General features: G+C 39.6%; 1 protein-coding gene across 3 annotated transcripts in view; it reads right to left on the bottom strand.

The window, feature by feature from the left end:
- The window catches only part of LOC127655931 (multiple epidermal growth factor-like domains protein 8), a 51,314-nt gene that overhangs the window by 17,853 nt on the left and 11,719 nt on the right, over positions 1-21,742 (bottom strand). For all 3 annotated transcript variants that reach the window (XM_052144018.1, XM_052144020.1, XM_052144019.1), the window contains 21 exons: positions 19,857-20,008; positions 19,667-19,768; positions 19,383-19,530; positions 18,560-18,723; positions 17,609-17,812; positions 17,262-17,465; positions 9,091-9,333; positions 8,830-8,948; positions 8,568-8,699; positions 7,049-7,162; positions 6,848-6,931; positions 6,404-6,649; positions 6,102-6,286; positions 5,715-5,928; positions 2,656-2,890; positions 2,398-2,530; positions 1,990-2,243; positions 1,424-1,534; positions 1,215-1,333; positions 264-501; positions 1-172 (listed from right to left, as the gene is read on the bottom strand). In XM_052144018.1, coding sequence (XP_051999978.1) covers positions 1-172; positions 264-501; positions 1,215-1,333; positions 1,424-1,534; positions 1,990-2,243; positions 2,398-2,530; positions 2,656-2,890; positions 5,715-5,928; positions 6,102-6,286; positions 6,404-6,649; positions 6,848-6,931; positions 7,049-7,162; positions 8,568-8,699; positions 8,830-8,948; positions 9,091-9,333; positions 17,262-17,465; positions 17,609-17,812; positions 18,560-18,723; positions 19,383-19,530; positions 19,667-19,768; positions 19,857-20,008 — 3,573 coding nt within the window. The remainder of the gene's footprint in view (positions 173-263; positions 502-1,214; positions 1,334-1,423; positions 1,535-1,989; positions 2,244-2,397; positions 2,531-2,655; positions 2,891-5,714; positions 5,929-6,101; positions 6,287-6,403; positions 6,650-6,847; positions 6,932-7,048; positions 7,163-8,567; positions 8,700-8,829; positions 8,949-9,090; positions 9,334-17,261; positions 17,466-17,608; positions 17,813-18,559; positions 18,724-19,382; positions 19,531-19,666; positions 19,769-19,856; positions 20,009-21,742) is intronic.

The raw sequence follows: 21,742 nt of genomic DNA, 5'->3' as shown, positions 1-21,742 counted from the left end.
CTGTAGGGGGTGTGCCAGTGTGTGGGGCTATAGTCCAATTCCCAGTCTGAGGACTGAACTCTAGTAAGCGATGGTTAAATCCATTCTCTGGGGAGTAACCACCGATCAGCAGAACAGATGAGCCTTTTCGCACTGTTAAAGTGTGACCAGCCACCGGGGGTAGCACTGAGCTCTAAGCACAGAAGTCAAAGAGAGAGAACTCTTAACACTGAGAAAGTAGGAAAGGGGAAAGGAGCACTATGATGACAATCAACAAGCAATACCTTATACTCCTTCCACATCAGGCTGCTGAGGTTCAGACACCATGTGTCATTTGCAACACCTTTCTTTGTGAGTCCACCAACCAGAAACATTAAGCTGTAAGTGGCTGCCTGGGAGCCAGCAAATGGATCATGATTATACACAAGGGCAGAAGCATGATGATAGCGGGGCAGAGGCATTGAACTTTCCTCTACTGAACTGGTCAACATCTGAGTCCAGCGACGCTCTGCCACAGAATACCTGGACCAGTCATAAGTAGGTAAAACCACAATTTAAATGGGTCTTAAGCAATCAAAACAAGAACCATATAAAGACATTCAACATTTTTAACTGATAATATAAAGATGTCAAATAAACCATTTTGAAAAGTGTGATTTTTACCATTGAATGGATTTACAGATATTTATTTGTTTGTTCTGTCTGTGAATTTAAGTTAATTTTTTATTAACACTTTGCTTTGTAAAATAACGAAGAGATGATTTTGTTATCATTGCTCCACATGGTGGTATGGATTTAATGAGCATAGGAAATGGGGCCAAGCTAAATTATTATTATTTTTTTCCAATGGCAATACTGAGAACAGGCATGTGGTCACTCATTTAAAAAAATAAAGTGGATATTTTAGATAACTGACTTTAATGGAACTGTTTGTTGATAAAAGGGATAGTTCACCCACAATTTTTAATTCTGTCATCATTTACTCACTCTCATATTGTTTCAAACCCATATTTTGAATTCCATGAAGAAAGTACGTCACAGAGGTTTGGAGCAACATGAGGGTGAGTGAATGATGACAATTTTCTTTTCTTTTTTCAAGAACTCTCGTTAAGCTACCATATATAAAAGCAAATGTGGTTATTCCTGACACATCTACTGATATTAATGAGTACTTTAAACAAAAACCCTATACATCATATACTAGTTTTAAGGTAAATCACTTAAATGCAACATACCTATAAACATTTCCCAGGATGCCCTCTGAGAGTGAGAGGCCTCCATACATCCACAAAGTACCCTGTGGCCCGGACACCAGAGAATGACCCATTCTCTGTAGGAACCTGTGAGCCTTATTCTGAGGGAGAAAAAGAAAAGTATACATTTTGGCAACATTCATAAGTTTGTTTTCAATATAGTTTTAGATGAAGTGAAGAGTCAAACTTACTGAAGAGAGCTGAGTGTCTAGCAGGGTTTCCCAAACCAGGCTGTCTGAGTCGGAGATAGAAGAACAGTCAGATCCACCCCACCCTTCGCCACACACACACAGGCCAAGGGTCTAAAAGTATATGAAAACACATGAATTGAGGTAAGTCACAGGTCATACCCTATTTAAAGTTGAAGTATGAAAGTTCTGTGCCGCCAAACAGAATTGCAAAAATAAAAATTGTTTTCAAAACAGCTTTCTGTTTCTGTCTTTCATTAAACAAACAGATATTCACACCCCAAACTCACGCCATTGGTCGAGTCAATGTTATTGTCTCTCTGAGACAGGTCGCTCAAAATAAACTGATTAATTTTCATAACACCACACAAACAGTGTTTACAGTTCAAGGAAATTAACCTATGAATGGCTTAATTATAGTTGTCACTGTATTTTAAGCTGGGATAGAAGAAAGTATTTTAACATCAAAAAAGTTACATATTTCAGCTTTATGACATGATGATTCAAATATTTATCTTTTCATCAGCTAAAACAAAAACAATGGGCAGCAATAAGAGTGTCACACACACCATGTTGCATGAGCCTCGTCCTTCCTCTGCCCCGCAATTCCCAGGGCAAACAGGGCGGTCACATTTTGGACCCCCAAATCCATGAGGACATTGACAGAGTCCATTAACGCATTGAGATCCAGCCTGACACTCATGTGAGACAACTGTACCCACTCCAGAGATTCCATTTCCACAGCGCTTCACCCAGAATGAGGCATTAAAACCCTGAGCACGTCCTGAGGTAACGTTGGCCTCAAAATACACAGATATCACCCCTACAGGAGAAGAAATAAACTAATACATCTTGAAAATATACTAAACTGTAACACAAAAATAGTAATACATTCTCAGACTAAAATGTCTGTGATGGGAAAAACATCATGTGATCTGATTATGATAACGCATAATTTAGAAGTTTTGGTCAAGTACCTGAAGTAGCCTCAACCGTAATTGGCTGCATCCGTGTTGTGCCACAAAATGCTCCAATAAGATTGTGGTCAGAGTGCACAACACCATTGCTAAGGAATCGAGGTAAACCATCAAATACATAAACAAAGGAGTTCTGTGGGATATATAAATGCAAAACGTTATGGTCTCCAAACCGATGTCAACTTACTGTACAGACATAATTAGATTTGTTTTGCTTTAGCAGATTATTGCGAAGGTACATTAGAATCATCTACTCACTGTACATTGAGTGTGTGAATCTGGGTGCCAGGTCAGGGCCACAGGTGGGCATGGTTGCCCTGGCATGCATGGTGCCAAGTCCTGAGACACAGATAGCACCCACAGACAATGAGAAAGCCCACCATGACCGCCAACTGCTCCATGCCAGCCCAGAGAGGAGGAGAGGGACAAGGGTGCAGAGGAAGAGAGCAGAACAGAACGACCCCGACACTGACTGAAACATGTTCCGTTATTCCTATGAGGAGAATAAATGAATTACAATCAGATAAAATCAAAGCAAATGTAGAGCTTTGAGGTATATAATGCAAGCTGTGTGAATCTTAAGAAGAACGGACAATGAGGATTACAATGTGCACACATACTACCAAACTATACATTTTAAAGGATAGTTTGGCCAAAAGATCATCTCGATCATCATTTACTCACCCATATGTTGTTCTTAAATCTGTATGACTTTCTATCTTTTGTATGGAAAATATAGGAAATAAAAGTGAATGGTGACTGAGGCTGTCAGTCTTTACTGTTATGCCAAACATCACCTTTTGTCTTCTACAGAAGAAAGTCATATAGATTTGGAAAAACTTAAAGGTGAGTAAATTATGACAGAATTTTCCTTTTATGGCTGAACCATCATTTAACAAAAGTCTTTTTTTGCTTTTTATCAACAATTCCACCTGCCCTCAAATAATAAACGGAGCTCATCTTTAGACCTGTAGCTTATTTGGTTTGCTTTTACCTTGGGCTGCATCCTAAAACGTAGGCAGCTGACTTGCTACATTGCTGACTAATCAGTGAATGGCTTAACTGAAAGCTGTTTTAAATGAATGGAACTCTTAAGGAAACTGGTCTCCAAACAGTTTGAAATGCCGCTTATTTTCATCAAACCTCCATATACAGCCTCAGGAGGCAGCATATTCCTGGTTTCGGACGCAGCCTTGAAGTTGCACTCCAGCACAAGCAGCAGCAATCTCCTGATAGTTTAAACAGTCTGATTCGCCTGCTTGGATTGACACAGATTGACCGTCATGATTTGTGAATCTGAGGAACTTTTGATTCTGAAGTTTTTAATTCTGGCTGATGGAATACGCACTTCAGAGGAAGACACTATATGAACGTTAATTTTTTTTTTAGGTTTGTGAATTATATCTATTTAAACGAGATGTCTGCATATTTGCAAATGGTTTATGATACAAGTTGTATTGATATTTGCCTTTTATCATTAGAAAATGAAGTTAAAGGTGACAGGGAACTGTTGAGGAGAGCTTTAGAGGAAGATAAATGAGCATTCCACAGGATGCTGGTCTGCTCATGTTGTGCGAGGTTGGGTTATTACATCTGTTTAAACGAGATATGCACATATTTGCAGACGGTATATGATATTAGTTTTATTGATATTTGTCTTTTTATAATTAGACAAGACAGTTAAATGTTACAGGGAACTGTTGAGGAGAGAGAGGGAGAATGAAACAGGCAAGCACTTTAACATTATGAGCTCAAAAGCATCTGCCGCAGCTAGGGGTCTCCAGAGCTTCATAGGGGGTCTCTTCATTTTGAGGGTTACAAGAAGAAAATAATTTCATGTGAGAAAGTGACAATTATTTTTGTAATAAAATAGTTCAAATAGGGCCATTTTGAGTATTTTAATAATATTTAATTGTTTATGAGATATACGAAAAGACAAGATATACTGTATGTCTTACAAGCTGTTTTTAAGGTGTGCATGTCGAGAGAGTAGGTTAGGATGCAGAGTTTTTTTTAAAGATGTGGCAAAATTGCTTGTTCTATGTACAGTACCGAGCAACGATGAGAAAAGGAAAGAATGACAATGGCAAAGCACCACGGAGACGAGAAAAACAGAAGTGGTAAAAAGAAAACAAAGGTTTATTTGCTTGAATTTATTATACTTTATTTGTATTGAATTTGGTATCGAGGCAATGGACGAAGTGAGAACGGAGCGTATGATTTGAGGTGAAAGACTAGCAAATATAACACGAATGAATAGACTGGAAGAGTGAGATACAGTATAGCAGCGTTTATTCTCCATGTCTTTTCATTAACAGACTGGCCGATTATAAGAGATATGACAAATTTCAGTTAGTTGTACTCTTTCAATATAACCTGTGATATTCATGCACGTGTTTTTCATGCTATGCTGGAGAGTGTGTTGTGCCACACCATTTGAATGTGCAGCTGCCGTAATCTGTCACACAAAGCATTATATAGCATCAAAACAAAAACATAACACATATAGGCCTAGCTTTTTTCCTTCATATTGTACTGAAGAGCCATCAGAGCACCAAACACCCTCAGATAGTGGGTAAACCCAGGTAGTTTTTCCTTTGGGAAAACCTGTACTATCAAAATAGACCCCAGAACTTCAGGGATCTTTTGACAATAGTTCACAATAAATATCATAAATATGCATATAACTTATTTCGTGAATATCCCATCCCACAATGTTAATGTTCTTAAACTCTTAGTTTTATAGTTTTATACAGTATTTCCAAGTTTTAAAGGTTAGTAAAATGAATGCATTTGTACATTTTGGATTTCTCCTCCAATGCATTGATATTCACATTAACAGATTATATTTAGCTCCTGTTACAAGGAAAATCTATTTTTGTGAACCTGTGCATATTGCTAGTTGTTTTTATTGAGCCTGATTGAATTTCATACAACAAATAAGAAATTAATATGTTGTTCAAGAGGGAGTCGTTTGGGTTTTTGAAAAGTAAAATAGGGGTCCCCTGGAAAAAGGTTTGGAAACCACACGGTGTTGTTCACCAGTCTATTATTGTAGAAACACAATGGCACGTAACAAAAGGAACTGAGACTGGTCATTCACATGTCTCAGTCGCTTCATATGCAAGCAGGTGATTCTCAGTACCCTCAAGAAACAAATCGGACAAACAGGAACATTTATCATTTACTAAAAAAGTCAGAATGGCAATATATCAGTCGACCACTACCTAAAAAAAAAAACTAAGAGAGAAAACGCACCAGGATCAGAAACAAATCAAATCAAAACAAAGTGTAAATAGAACCTAAGAGTAACTCACCAGGGATCTCCATAGTAGCTGGGCACGCAAGACTCACAGTGTGGGCCTTGTGTGTGGTGGGTGCAATAGCACTGGCCTGTCTGGTTATGGCAATAACCTTGAATAGGGTCACCATGGCCGTTACAATGACAGGGAATGCAGCCTTCACCCCCAGCCAAAGCAGAGCCAAAACTACCTGGCTTGCAGTGCTCACAATGCGGCCCTGTCGTCCAGTCTGAGAAGTAAAAAAATGCAGCATATTAAAACAGTATTCAAACAAGTCAATGAAAGCAATACACATAAGAAATTAAGGGAAAATAGAAGAGACATAAGATAGTATATTTATTAGTTAAAGTTGCTTATTGAATTGATGTAGAAATGGCATTTAAAGAAAGTAGCATTCTTTACCCTGGCATTGATCACAGATCCCTAGAGCTGTAATGCAAGTGCTGTGGAAATTACAACCACAATCCACATCACACTCCACTCCGCTCAGCACCAGAGTGGCTGGGTCTGAAGTCCAACCCAAAGAACACTCACACTCGAACCGTGGACTCCCACTGCACCTGCCCTGACGGCACTCATTATAACATCTGAGAGAGAGAGAACGTCCTTACAGATTACAGGAAGTATGGATTTGTCACAAGAGTGGCACTTCAAAACACACATACATACTAGAAACAGTGATTGAAAGAAAATGCATGTCTTACGTCTGGTTGCAATGGTGCACTCCATCTCCTGTAAAGCCCCGCTCACAGTGACACTCGTAGGAGGTTGGGGTGTTGACACAGGTAGCGGAGGGGTGGCAGGTATGCAAGCCCAGACGACATTCCTCCACATCGGGACAGGATGGGTAGGACCATTCAGCGTCTCCATCCCCCTCCATGCCTTCCAGCAGCTCCAGCTCCAATTCAACCTCCATCAGCCGCGGAGGTGACAAAGTTTGAGGCTCAGGGCTGACAAATAAATGGGTGCAAGTCAAATTAATATCATAAGACACATTCACATAGCCTCTTGGCATAAACCATTTTAAAGGACTGTTCACAAATAAATTTAAGTTATTTCATAATTTACTCACTAGTGACATGTGTGTAAATGACAAAATTGATTTTTTAGGTGAACCATTCATTTAAAGCTCTGTGCTTTGTTCATACTTGCTTGCTTTCACTTCAGTTACAGCCATACTGCAGTTAATAGCGGAGGGGTCATCCATTCCACCCCAGTCACCTCTCAAACACCTAAGAAAAGCCAAAAGAGGAGCAGGAAAAAAAATCAAGGAGATAACAGAGACAGATACGGAAATGTTTCCACTTTGGGCATACTGGTGTATTCACAGGCGCGTGTTTCTGACCTACCTGCCAATGGTGGGGTTACTGTAGTCTCCACACCAGCCACACTGAAACATCTGCAAACACTCTGAACAGGTGGCTAGAGCAGAGCACTGCTTACACTGAGGAACTGAGTGAACACTGGAGAGATGGAGAGAAAAACACAAAGGTTTTTCAGTAAAGGCAATCTAAATAGATCCCTAAATGCTCTCCTTCATATGTCAGTTTTTGACATACACTCATCTAAAGGATTATTAGGAACACCATACTAATACTGTGTTTGACCCCCTTTCGCCTTCAGAACTGCCTTAATTCTACGTGGCATTGATTCAACAAGGTGCTGAAAGCATTCTTTAGAAATGTTGGCCCATATTGATAGGATAGCATCTTGCAGTTGATGGAGATTTGTGGGATGCACATCCAGGGCACGAAGCTTCCGTTCCACCACATCCCAAAGATGCTCTATTGGGTTGAGATCTGGTGACTGTAGGGGCCATTTTAGTACAGTGAACTCATTGTCATGTTCAAGAAACCAATTTGAAATGATTCGAGCTTTGTGACATGGTGCATTATCCTGCTGGAAGTAGCCATCAGAGGATGGGTACATGGTGGCCATAAAGGGATGGACATGGTCAGAAACAATGCTCAGGTAGGCCGTGGCATTTAAGCGATGCCCAATTGGCACTAAGGGGCCTAAAGTGTGCCAAGAAAACATCCCCACACCATTACACCACCACCACCAGCCTGCACAGTGGTAACAAGGCATGATGGATCCATGTTCTCATTCTGTTTATGCCAAATTCTGACTCTACCATCTGAATGTCTCAACAGAAATCGAGACTCATCAGACCAGGCAACATTTTTCCAGTCTTCAACTGTCCAATTTTGGTGAGCTCTTGCAAATTGTAGCCTCTTTTTCCTATTTGTAGTGGAGATGAGTGGTACCTGGTGGGGTCTTCTGCTGTTGTAGCCCATCCGCCTCAAGGTTGTGCGTGTTGTGGCTTCACAAATGCTTTGCTGCATACCTCGGTTGTAACGAGTGGTTATTTCAGGCAAAGTTGCTCTTCTATCAGCTTGAATCAGTCGGCCCATTCTCCTCTGACCTCTAGCATCAACAAGGCATTTTCAGCCCACAGGACTGCCGCATACTGGATGTTTTTCCTTTTCACACCATTCTTTGTAAACCCTAGAAATGGTTGTGCGTGAAAATCCCAGTAACTGAGCAGATTGTGAAATACTCAGACTGGCCCGTCTGGCACCAACAACCATGCCACGCTCAAAATTGCTTAAATCACCTTTCTTTCCCATTCTGACATTCAGTTTGGAGTTCAGGAGATTGTCTTGACCAGGACCACACCCCTAAATGCATTGAAGCAACTGCCATGTGATTGGTTGATTAGATAATTGCATTAATGAGAAATTGAACAGGTGTTCCTAATAATCCTTTAGGTGAGTGCATATACTATATAATGTATGTAAAATTCAAAGTGGAATTCAAATGGGTTTTATCAAGTTTTATCCTAGCAGACACTGTTTACTAACTTACCTGTCATACCAGTCCCTGCACTCTCCATAGGGGAACTTTGTGAGGTAGGCAGCAAAGTAGAAACAAGACTGAGCAGATTCACACCATGCACACTGACTGGAGTTAGATAAACAGTCGCCACATGTCATCCTCCTTTAAGAGAGAATGGTGAATGGAAATAGAACAAAAGTTAAAACCTTCTAGAGGGTCCTTCAGACACAAGCCTCATCAGACATTAAATACACTCGATAAAGAAATATTACATTTATCACATCAGACTCACTGATTGCAAACTTTAGGACACCCTCCAGGTTCCCGGACAGACCCCTCTAATCTCCCACGGCGACTGCACAGATAATCTCCCTTCTTGCTGGAATTGATCTGCCATTCACAGTAGGGATCCTACAAGCATTCGCAAACACAGGAGAAACCCCACTGTAGCCTTAAAGCAAACTAAATTTGGTGAACCGATGTCTGACTGCATGCTGCTTTGAATCTAAACAGACCATGCAGTCTCTCAGACGTGAAGATGTGGATGCAGTACCTGAGTGCAGGCAGCACAGTCTCTATACTCCTCACACAATATGCAATGCTGAGGGTTGAGCAGCAGGTGATGCTCTTCACCCTGGGGGTCTATGCAGGGCTGCTGATTAACATCAGAGCGCATAAAACACAGGTTCATGGTAGGACACCAGCCGCAAGACTGATCAGACAGACAGGCTGAACACGAGCGGTACTCTGAACACGAATTGGAGCGGAAGGGTTCGAGGAACAGGAAAGAAATCTCCTAAAGAATGTTAAAGAGAACAGAAAGAGCAAAATATTTGTGTGAACGGCATCATATGGTAACCCAAAAATTACATTTCAGACTCATGTTGATCCAACCCTGTATAAATGTTTTTCCTCCATGGAACACAAAAGGAGGTGATAGACAGAATGTTAGCCTCAGTCCAATTTCATTTTAATAGCATCTTTTTTTTTTTTTCTCCATACAGCGAAAATGAACTATGACCGAGGCTAACATTTTTTCTAAGGGTATTTTTTTTTTTAAAGAATGCACACTTAGGGTGCTTCTCAAATGGAAGGCTGCAGCCTAGTAAGGCTGTGTCCTTCCTAGACCAGTCCTTCTCAAGTCAAGTCAAGTGGTTGAGACTGTAGGCTAGACTCCTCCTCAGCACTCAATACTTGAATGAGACAGTCTAGTAAGTGTGCATGGTGAACCATAAGCTTAGAACCATGTGATATTTTACTTTGTTTAGAAAACCCATATACCACAGAAAACAAGAAATATGTCAATATTCCTTTAATTATTTTAGCAAAATGTTTTATTCACAAAGCTAGAGTCACTCAAAAAAGCCTGTATACAATACATTTTGCAACACTGATCTTAGATTTTATATTTAAACCCTTTCAAATAAAAACTGAACCATTGACTTTAACTATAAAACTTTTAAAGCTTTTCAAATTCATGTAATTGCCCTTTTATTAATTTTACTTAATCATTTATTTGTGCTTTGTATCATATACACTACTTGCATTTTTTAATTTCTCTACATATTGCCTTGGTGCAAATGTAAAAACTTAAGGGAGAAAGAAAAAAGTAAACTGCATCATAAAGTTTTCCACCTCAGTGTTCACGCAACTCGTTTTCCACCATTTTTTTTAATAATTTGGGACATGTGCAAAGGATTGTGGGTCAATGGAGGCCATAAAGGATACACCTGATGCATCCTCCAAAATATGGCACAGAAGGCTGTGAAATGAGCGGCTCATCCTCACAACTGAGACAGCCTTCAACGGTGCTTGATGATGTGGCAGCCGAGTTATCCAGCCAAACGAGGCTGCAGTCAAGCACCCTTAGTCTGCCGCTCTCTGTCAGAATAATCATGTAAGGACACATGAACACAAAATCTGGTGAGGAGTATCAAATACATAGAATGTATGTCTGCACATCAATATGAAGAAAGCCAAATTCCAGACATTTATAACCAATTATGAAAACCTGGCCGGATGCTTTCTTTCAGGTAAAAAAAAAAAAAAAGGACATGTCCGGGAAAAAGAGGATGTATGATCACCCTATCCTAGTGCCATCTAGCACTCAACAAATTCGTCAAGCACTAGCCAAGCTTGAAAATAATTATCGTGCCTAGAGACTGCAATGGAAAGACAGGCTGATTTGGTAAGTGCTAAAACATGTTAGCAACATGCTAAAACATGTTAGCAATGCCTAGCTAAGTGATAAAACACACTAACAATGCCTAGCTACATGCTAATTACATAAATAGATTAGCTAAGTGTTAAAACATGCAAAAATATGCTAGCAATGCCTAGCTAAGAGCGAAAACATGCTAGCAATGCCTAGCTAAGTGTTAAAACACTAGGAACATCCTAGCAACATGCTAAAACAAGCAACCAATGCCTCGCTAATTACTTAAACATGCTAGCACCATGCTAATATATGCTCACAATGCCTAGCTAAGTGTTAAAACATGCTAACAACATTCTAACATCATGCTAAATCATGCTAGCAATGCCTAGCTAAGTGTTAATACATGCTAGCAAAATGCTAAAACATGCTAGCAAAGCCTAGCTAAGTGTTAATATATATGCTAGCAACTAGGGATGGGCACGAGTATTCGGGTAATCAGACGTGGCAGCAATGATCGATCATGAAAACAATGATCGATAGTGATCATGCGTAATGTGACTTAACACTTAATTCGAAATTCTGTGATAATTACCTGACAACTATACACAAATGTGTCAATGAGGGAGCTTATTTTTAATTTTGAGATTGATTACATTGTGATTTTGAGGGGTTCATTGATTGCCAGAAACGTCACATAGCAACTACAATTATATATGACGCTACAATGCTATTATCATCAAATGAGTGTAATTAACCATGTTTTGAATACCTGTCTCTGCAAAACATTTACTAAACACAATTTATTATCCTTTAAATGTAAGAAATTTGACTCATTAATGGATATTATTTAATAAAAGTGAATGTTTGTCTCTGACTGTAAACCTCCCTGCCTGGTTGCCGAAATATTTTTGCGATATAACACAGGGGTTTTCAAACTGGGATCCCCCCAGGAGGCCGCAAGGGAGTGCTAAGGGTGTGCAGAAAATTTTATAAAAAAATTGTTAAAAAAGCATGTTATATAGGGATGCACCATTTATCATATTTTATCTGCAATCATGGCTTCTGCCTCTAAAAACAGTCTGCTATATTAGTAAGCTAGCAAAAAGAAATGAGCCATAAAATAAAGTTGCACTCATATTCAAGACCTGGAGAAAAATTGCCAATTCTCTTGGACAGTCAGGTAAGCATATAGGTAGATTTTTCAGTAGGAGGTACCTTTTCATATTGTAACCAATAAAATATATCATTAAAAACATTACACATCATATTCTGAAATGCATAACATATGATCATGCATTTGTTTTCGTATCTCGTATCACTTCTCGCGTGTACTCTGTTGTGAAACGTAATTTGGAGTCCAGGCCTGGAGTCGTTGGGGATTCGGCAATAGTGAAATGTTTTGTAATGTGTTCACTCCTGTTGCCGATTCGTCGTGTAATTTGAACATTTTAGGATTTCCATGACAAGACAGGCAGTTGTGTAATATGAACGGTTCCATGATCCAACGTCTTTGAAAGTCGTGTAGTGTGTAGGAGGCAATAGTTGTTTGAGTATTGTATGTCTCGTAGGTGCGCTGCTTTGATTAGTCGAGGCTTGCATCAGAAAGATGGAAAATGCTGCATTTGGAGACTGTATGCAGAGGTAGGATGAAAATAAGGTGTCTTTAAACTGTCCGGAGACCCGTTTCCATAAAAATTGAATTCATTCAACAGCTGTTGTTTAAAATCCATTAAGATTAGGCAGCAAGTAAGCTGAATAAACGTTGTTTTCAGCACGGCGTTACAGCAGTTCTGTGCTCGATCAACATGAACTTTCATCTCATGCTTTCATTATGTATTATGCACAAAAGTTCAGAACAGCTCTGCTCTGAGATTGGTTCGGTTTGTGCGCCCCATTAACGTGCACTGACCGCGTTAAAAAAGCTCCGGATTTACTTCAATTGCATAATTTCAAATATGTTTGGCCATTAAAAGTGCTTAAAAAAATCTAAAATACACTCATGGCACCATGGTTTTGTGGGCCGAGGAGGAGACGGGAGCATTTTATCATGTAATGGAGCACCAGAGCCTGTCAAAGCTGTTGTCAACAGACACAACACACACCCTTTCTTCAGTTTTTATTTTCTCATAAAAATAATGGCTTGAGACTGGATAGAATTTCCGCCATCTAAATTATTACAGAAATATATTACTATTGTTTATTGCAACAACAATAATAATAATAATAAGAAATTTTTTAGAGAATTTATGTGTGAAAGCCCTACAGAGTAACTCTTATATTGGAAGTAAAGCATCGGCAAAACATTATTTAATTTTGGTCAAATCGTTTACTAATTCGTAGTTTTAATACATGAGAGCTGTGTTTTAGTTTTTATTTTAAAATTGAAATCAGAGCAGTGGCAACAGTATTTTTTGTCCAAATTGTGCAACCCTGTAATGAAAAAAAATATATATAATTCTCAAAGGACAAAAAAATCATGATTAATAATAGTGATTCAAATTAAGCAAAAATAAAATAATGATTATCAATTTAACCATTTTCGTGCAGCCCTAACGTTATACGTTATTCAAGGACCTGATAGCAGTCTGAGAGGTCCCTGGCAAAAGCATCATCATATTTAGGGGTCTTTGGCATCAAAAAATTAGAAAACCCCTGATGTAACACACACCTGCATCTTGAAGATTTCCGCACGAGTTTCCAAGTTAGAAGTCCAACATAAAGTGTCATTCCGTTGCACTTTCCCAAGTTGAAAGGTGGAAATTTAGACTCGCCAAGTTGAATGGAATGCTTCATGAATCAACACAGCAACAACAATATGGAGCATCGTGGCTTTCCTCACAGGAGAGAACACTTGGAGACCTTTTTCTTTTTTGGAGACGCGCACACACACACAAACATGTGGCAGTGGACTCAACCCATATACAGCAAACAAGTGTTTCAAACAGCTAGACAGAGCGCAGCTAAATGGAACAGAATGCAGCATCTTCAAAACTGAACTTCAACTTAAAGTGTTAGTTCACCCAAAAATGAAAATGATACCATAATTTAATCACCCTCAAGCCATCCTAAGTGTATATGACTTTCTTCTTTCAGCCAAACACAATCGGAGTTATATTTAAGTAATATCACACGAGCAAGAGTGCGATGTGGCCCTACATCAGCACTGCTGTGATTCGGCCGCAGGCCTCGCAGAGGATAGAGCAAAACAAAACGCCGACCATGAATTAGAAGACAACAACGAGGATTTTTAAAGACAAATGTCAGAGGATTTCGATATAAGAGAAGACTGAGTTTTTTGCCCAGCCCTATTTGTTTGAATCAGAGTACACCAACCAGGAACTCCAGGAGATGAGGAGGCTGCAGCAGCGGCACAAACAAAAGAATCTGGTAGATGGAGAGTACGGGTGATGTGGTGGTGCTCATGCAGGAAATGCGACGATTGGAATGACTGGATAGATGCGCGAACGCACCATTTTACAACAAATAGAAATCTACAGTATAGCTAAAACAACTCCCTTTTGTTCGCCGTTTTCCTTTGCTGTAAACAACACGTGCGTTCGCGTTCATAACTTCTCAGCGGAGCTTACGCTACACCTACATCATACGCCGGAACTCAAATCTCTATAAAGATATATCTCTTAAATTATAAATATGAATTATGTTTTTTTTTTTATATTTACAAAAGTGCTTCGCTTCAGAAGGCCTTTATTAACCCCCTGGAGCTGTATGGATTACTTTTTTCATGGATGGATGCGCTTTATTGGGCTTCAAAATCTAAGGTACCATTCACTCCCATTATAAAGCTTGTAAGAGCCAGGATATTTTTTTATATAACTCTGATTGTGTTTGGCTGAAATAAGAAAGTCATATACAACTAGGATGGGTTGAGGGTGAGAAAATGATGGGATCATTTTCATTTTTGTGTGAACTAACCCTTTAACAAGCATATTAAAAAAGCGATGGTTATGGCGTTTCCTGTTAAGCCAACTGCAATTTGTAAATAGATGGTTCTGACAATCACTAAAAAAACTGGTGCGTGCTTACTAAGATTACTACAATAAACTGTAGGGATGGTAAGATTCACCGATTTGGCTCGGCATAAAAGTTAACAACGTGATGCATCGATTTAAATAAGTGTGCATCGGATTCAAGTTGACATTTGTATTGTGATGCATCGTTTCCTAACATATTTGCATCGGTAAAAAATGATTTATATATAAGTATTTGTAGATGCGCTATGCTTTAATTATTTGGAAAGTGACCAATAATTTGTGACCAATATTTTATATGTAGATTGATTTCTCCTCTCTAAACTGTGTCTCCCACTGCTGCTACGTGAAAATGACGTATCACAGCACTACGGAGACCGAGGCGTATCCTGTGAGTCACATAGAACAGGGGTGCCCAATACGGCGATCGCGATCTACCACTCGATCGCAAAGGCAATGCTGGTAGATCGTGCAAAATTTAAACGTGCTTTCGTTTCGTTGCCATGACAACTAGGTTCGCACCTTCCAAGGGCTTCTGAGAACAGAGTGCGAAATTGTGAAGCTAGCAATGTTTGAGTCTAGCTACCAGCAGCTATTACCCGGATTATGCAAAACTGTCTGATTCCATTCAGTGCAAGTCATCAGAATAAGGTAAATGCCCTGGCTATTATAATCTATTGAGCTGTAGGTGTTTTGGGTTTAGTGTTAAAACAGAATGATATCAACATTGAACATTACTGTAATTTTGTTTTAATTAGAAGATGAATTCCATGTAGGGATACATGCAGTAGTCCCAACAAGCATTTATTTTTTTATGAAACTGTGTTTTTTTTAGTTGGTAGATCTTATTGAGTTGGTCATTTAAAAGTAGATCATCGCGCAAAAAAGCGTGGGCACCCCTGACATAGAATATAGATTAACATGGCAGAGGCAGAGCTGCATCTTCCAACAAATAATTACAAATCCAATGTTTGGAAACACTTTGGGTTTTATAAGAGAGATGGAGATTTTGATAAAACCATGCAGTTTGTAAAATATGTCATGCCGCTATAAAATATTCAGGCAGTATGACTAACTTAACAACATACTTGAAGCGCCGACACAAAAGCACATTCGTCTGCTGGCAAGTTACAGAACATTTCTTTATTGTTTATCCCTGAGCATCCTTAAATTGTTTCACTGTTACATGTGTGAACTGTTAAAACTGTAACTGGAGACAGAACAGGAAAATAACATCTGGTTTTAGTTCATCTTTTTTATTTATTTTTTTTGCACTACAAAAGTCCTTTTTGTGAAAGGTCAATGATTTAAAAGTCAGAAGGCACTTAAGTTAATTTATGATTTGCTGTCTGTCTGAACCAAAGAAATAAAAGTGAACTATCTGTAGCCTACCATATTGAATTGCATAGCATCATATTTTTTCCCATTGCATTGAATATGAATCGCATTGTGTTGAATCAAATCAGTGCAGATCGCACTGCATCGTAATAGGGGGGAATCGTATCGCATCGGTAGCTGCTTTATATGTATCTTTAATGTATCGTATTGTTGGCTATGCATCGAGATGCGTATCGCATCGGCCTCAGTAATGGAGATGCACATCTCTAATAAACTGAAGGAAGAACAGACAGATGTGCTTTGTGCACATTCTTTCTATGAGTTTGGCAGCGAATCTTCACATAATGTCAAAATATGATGCAATTTTGATTATGCATTCTTTTATCCACAAACATTTTAATTTAGTTATTATGTTTATTATTATTATGTATTTTTCTCAAGAAATTTAAGATCTTCTCAATGAAACTAAAACATAAGTAAAAAAATATCCAACTAAACTATACACTGCTTGAAAAAAATATATATCAAATAAGTTTAACTTATAACTTCAATAAATGACCAAATTAATGCAGAGTTCATATTTTAGCTTTCATAATATACTTTTGCATGCTTCATTTTGAGGAAGTAATACAGATTGCTTGTATTACAAGTCATTATCTTTGTGTGAAACACAGATGTCGCACCTGTTTTAAAAACAAGCTCCTCTTAATATTCTTGACCTGTTTGAGACTTGTCCCGTTCTATGGATATTTCTTACTTCACTTGGGTTTTTCATGTGTCAAAAATTGAGTAGCACAAGTGATCCCACTCTGAGCTCTCCTGTTGTGTGCACTTCGGAGCTCCAGATACAGCGCGCCACAGTCACGTGAAACATGAAGAATATTTTGTGCTTTTAAGGTGCCAAATGCGCAATCAATATAATTTAATTTGCTTGAGCAGCCAATGGCGGTAATATTCATGTTTCTTCAATTCTTCAATTCTTCAGTCTAAAGTGAAGCCCTGCCCACTGTCCACGCTGTGCACATGGATATTTACAAATTGCAATATACATACCATAGCAAAATCTCTATAGATTAACACTTTATATCATCGCCATGATATATATATTGTCATATTGCCCAGCCATATTTCTGAGTAAACGTGTAATTCCTGTCAGAAGCAATATCACTGTGCATGCTTTGCTGTAGCCCATTACGTGTCGACCATGCATTCAACCGTTCCTAGGTAATATAAACTTACGCTGCCTCCAGGTAAAGCTGTTCGGTTCCAGGTAAGAGCCATCTCACTAGTCTGTCCTGATGCAGAGTTATTCAGGTAGCCCTCTGCCTGGATGAAATACCAGTTTCCTCGTGTAAGATTCCGGAACAGACGTGAACCAAATGGCCGGGATAGCATATGAATCTCTTTCTCCTCTTGAGCGCACCACTGTCCCAGCACATCTGTCTGCACAAGAAGGGGTTTACAATGCATTTATAATGTAGTTATAACACATTAGTAACATGTTACATTGCTAAATAGACTTTATGCCATGAATCTCTGACTGCATTATCTAGAGCAGAAACTTGATTTTTCTGTGATTTTTATACCAGTTGAAGAGAGTTGGGTCCAGCAGCCATCTGAGCAGTGAAATGGAGCTTCTGAATTCTGGCCCACATGGCAACAGTCTCATGAGGTGGTGCTGCAGGAGAAGGGGCAACCCATAATGGATGAATGAATCCCCGAAACTGCAAGGTCACATCCATCTCTGTTGAAGGATTGAGAATGATAGAGGTACTGCGCAGGATAGATACCTAAAGAGAAGTGTGCATGAGTGTGAGACAGACGTACAGAGAGAAGGAGAGAAACAGACAGATTGGGAAAAATGGAAGAGGTGAAGGGTAGGGGGAATGAAGAGTTATGGTAACTTCAATCTTTTTAAAGAGTTAAGCAAAATTAAGAAAAAAATTCTTAAAACTGCATATTTTGGAAACTTGACTATTAAGTGAAACACAAGGAATGCTTTTTTTTTTTTTATCCCCTTATCTCTCCAATTTGGCATGTTCAATTCCCACTACTTGGTCCTCGTGGTGGCGCGGTTACTCACCTCAATCCGGGTGGCGGAGGACAAGTTTCAGATGCCTCTGCTTCTGAGATAGTCAATCCATGCATCTTAGCATGTGGCTCGATGTGCATGACACTGCAGAGACTCACAGCATGTGGAGGCTCATGCTATTCTCCACGATCCATGCACAACTTACCACACACCCCATTGAGAGCGAGAACCACAAATTGCGACCAAGAAGAGATTACCCCATGTGACTCTACCCTCCCTAGCCACCGGCCAATTTGGTTGCTTAGAAAACCTGGCTGGAGTCACTCAGCACACCCTGGATTCTAACTCGCGACTCTAGGGGTGGTAGTCAGCATCAATACTCACTGAGCTAACCAGGCCCCCTAAAAAAACAGATTGTTAAAAAGTTAATCATATTCCCAGAGCAGGTGCAGAGAGAAAAGGAACAGTGAGCAGAGAAACATGTCCAGGGTTGAACCTATTGTACCTTGTCAGGCTGTGACTGATTGCGTGGATGCTGGAAGGTCAGCAGGTGCAGTCCCGGGACATAGTTCTCGGTGCGACAGGAGGGGAGGGAGGTGAGGTAATGTGTGCGCTCCCCCCACCAGCCATACGCCCCAGAGACCTGGTCCACATGGCATGCACTGCGCTCTGCCAAGGGGTCAAAGTGTACAATATTTACTCATGATATGCCAAAGAACTACATATACTCTCAGATAATTTGACATAACATACAGTGGCCCCAAAAAGTATTAAGACACTTAAGCCACACTTAAAAATGTATGAATGTCTTTACATTATAAAAAATATCAAACTATGTAGCATTTATTTTAATGAAAGTTAGCTCAAACAAACTTTAAGCAAAACATTTCACAAAAAGAAGTTTGTTAGATTTTTAATTATACTACAGTTTAAATTTTAAATATACTGTTTAAAAAGTATTTAGACACTTTCTGATTGTCAAACTTCAAGGATTATAATAATATGATAAACTGCACCTGTGCATATTCTGCTAGAGAACCCGTGTAAACTTGAGGAAAATGTACTTCATACATACACATTTGTGGGAGTTAAATGTCTAGAAGTGTCCTAAAACATTTTACGGCCACTGTATATTGTGTTGCAGAGCTTGATACACCATGACTGATAAAGCTGATCTACAAATCACAGCACTCAGTAATGCATTATTTAACAGACTTTGTAAAAGTGTCTAAAAATAAAGATTTACTGAGCATGTGATATCCACATCATTCTAAAAGTTACAGTAACTTAAACGTGTTACATGCTTCTGTTCTCTCTGCTCTCTTTACCTGAAATTGGCAAGCAGGACTCATTCTGCACACACCAGCCGAATTCCCCCGAAACTCGAGACAGAGAGTTTGGCACCCCACTGAACACCAGACACGACTGGCAGTCCGACAAGAAACGAGCCAGGCCCAGACAACCGGTGCTGCCACACTGTGTACAAAAACAAATACAAATACAGCAGTGGTAAGACACTGATGTAGATAAAATTATGAGGTGAGACACATGTAAAAATGGAGGAGGGGGAGACAATGCAAAGAGTGATCAATAGTGATCGGGCAAGTGTTACAGGGTTGGTGGGCTGGTACTCCCGACAACGGCCCTCACACCAACTGCACTCTGGGTTCTTGAGGCACAGGTTTTCATCTGGAGCTTCAGCACAAACGGTGTCCTGTTAGACAGACGCACATGCGCATATATTTACATACTGTATCTTTCACTAGAATCGTAAAGTTTATTTTATCTAAAGTCAATTTTACCCTGTCTCCTGGGCCACTGGTTACAAACAGAGGAACTTTATATGCAACAAGATCACCACGGGCAACTCCACTGTAGCCCCCAGCAACTAGTAACACACGGCCATCCATGACAGCAGCAACATGGGAATATCGGCCCCTCACAGATGCACCTCCTGTAGGAGCACAGAGGAAACAGATAGTAACAGAACAAATATAATGGAACAAATACAATCACTGAGCACTTTATTAGGAACACAATTCTAATACTGGGTAGGGCCTCGCTTTGCTCTTAAAACAGCCTAACTTCTTTATGGCATGGATTCCACAAGATGAAAGTAAACATTCCTTTGAGATTCTGGTCCATGTTGACATGATTGCATCATGCAATTTCTGCAGATTTGTCAGCTGCACATTCATGCTGCAAATCTCCCATTCTACCACATCCCAAAGGTGTTTCTATTAGATTCAGATCTGCTGACAGGAAAGGTCACTGAAGAACAGTGAATTCATTGTCATGTTCATGAAACCATTTTGAGATTACTTTTGCTTTGTGACGGTGCATTATCATGCTGAAAGTAGTCATTATAAGATGGGTAAAGTGTGCCAAGAAAATTCCCCCCACCATTACACCACGGCCACCAGCCTGGACTGTCGATACAAGGCAGGTTGGGTCCATGGATTCATGCTGTTGGTGCCAACTTCTGACCCTACCATCTGTGTGCTTCAGCAGGAACCGAGATTCATCAGACCAGGCTAAGTTTTTCCAGGCTTCAACTGTCCAGTTTTGGTAAGCCTGTACCCACTGCAGCCTCAACTTTTATGGTTGACAGAAGTGAACCCGACATGGTCTTCTGCTGTTGTAGCCCATCCGCCTCAAGGTTTGATGTGTTGTGCATTCTGAGATGCTATTCTGCTCACTACAATTGTACAGAGTGATTATCTGAGTTACCATAGCCTTTCTGTCAGCTCGAACCAGTAAAGCCATTCTCGGTTCACTTCTCCCATCAACAAGGTTTTTTCATTTGCAGAACTGCCACTCACTGGATGTTTTGGCACCATTCTGAGTAAACTCTAGAGACTGCTGTGCATGAAAATCACAAGAGATCAGCAGTTACAGAAATACTCAAACCAGCCCGTCTGGCACCAACGATCATGCCACGGTCAATAATCAGCAAGATCAAATTTTTTCCCATTTTGATGTGAACATTAACTGAAGCTCCTGACCCATATCTGCATGATTTTATGAACTGCACTGCTGCCACACAGTTGTCTGATTAGTTAATCACATGAATAAGCAGGAGTACAGGTGTTTCTAATAAAGAGCTCAATGAGAGTGTTTTTAAAAATTGCAATGTTACAAATTCAGTTATGAGAACACACTACCCTGCACAATATTCTGAAGTGTTGAAACAATGTATCATTATATCATAGCACCACCTCTGAAAGCAATGTCTCTCAAACCAAAAATCCATAAATCCTGGCAGGCACTAGTAGGGGCGATTTTGGCTTGGTTTCAATGTACTAAACTGACATCAACTTTGAGTCAGTGGTTAAGTTGAAAAAAAAAATACCCTTTTATCTGAGGCCAGAATGACTCCTAATTAATTCTTTGTTTAAAATCCGCAGGCAAGTGAAACTGCATTAGACACAAGGGAGGTTACAAAAAAAATGACCTCACAAGAGTAGGTCAAAATTAGCCCAAGCCAGACTTAAACATCGTTAACATGTGCCCAAAAGGACACTCCTGTTAATTCTTGCAACACATCCTCAGGGAGGTATGGATGCACATGGGCAATCAGTTGCATGTATCATTAAACTTCATCTCTATATCCTCCCGTAAATCTTAACCAACGTATTCAAGTGCTATCTGAATCAAACAGACTCTTTCTCTCGGTTCAAGTATTATA

This window comes from Xyrauchen texanus, chromosome 15 (genome assembly GCF_025860055.1).
Source record: "Xyrauchen texanus isolate HMW12.3.18 chromosome 15, RBS_HiC_50CHRs, whole genome shotgun sequence".
Taxonomy (NCBI): Eukaryota; Metazoa; Chordata; class Actinopteri; order Cypriniformes; family Catostomidae; genus Xyrauchen; species Xyrauchen texanus.
This window is presented reverse-complemented; position numbering and strand designations above follow the sequence as displayed.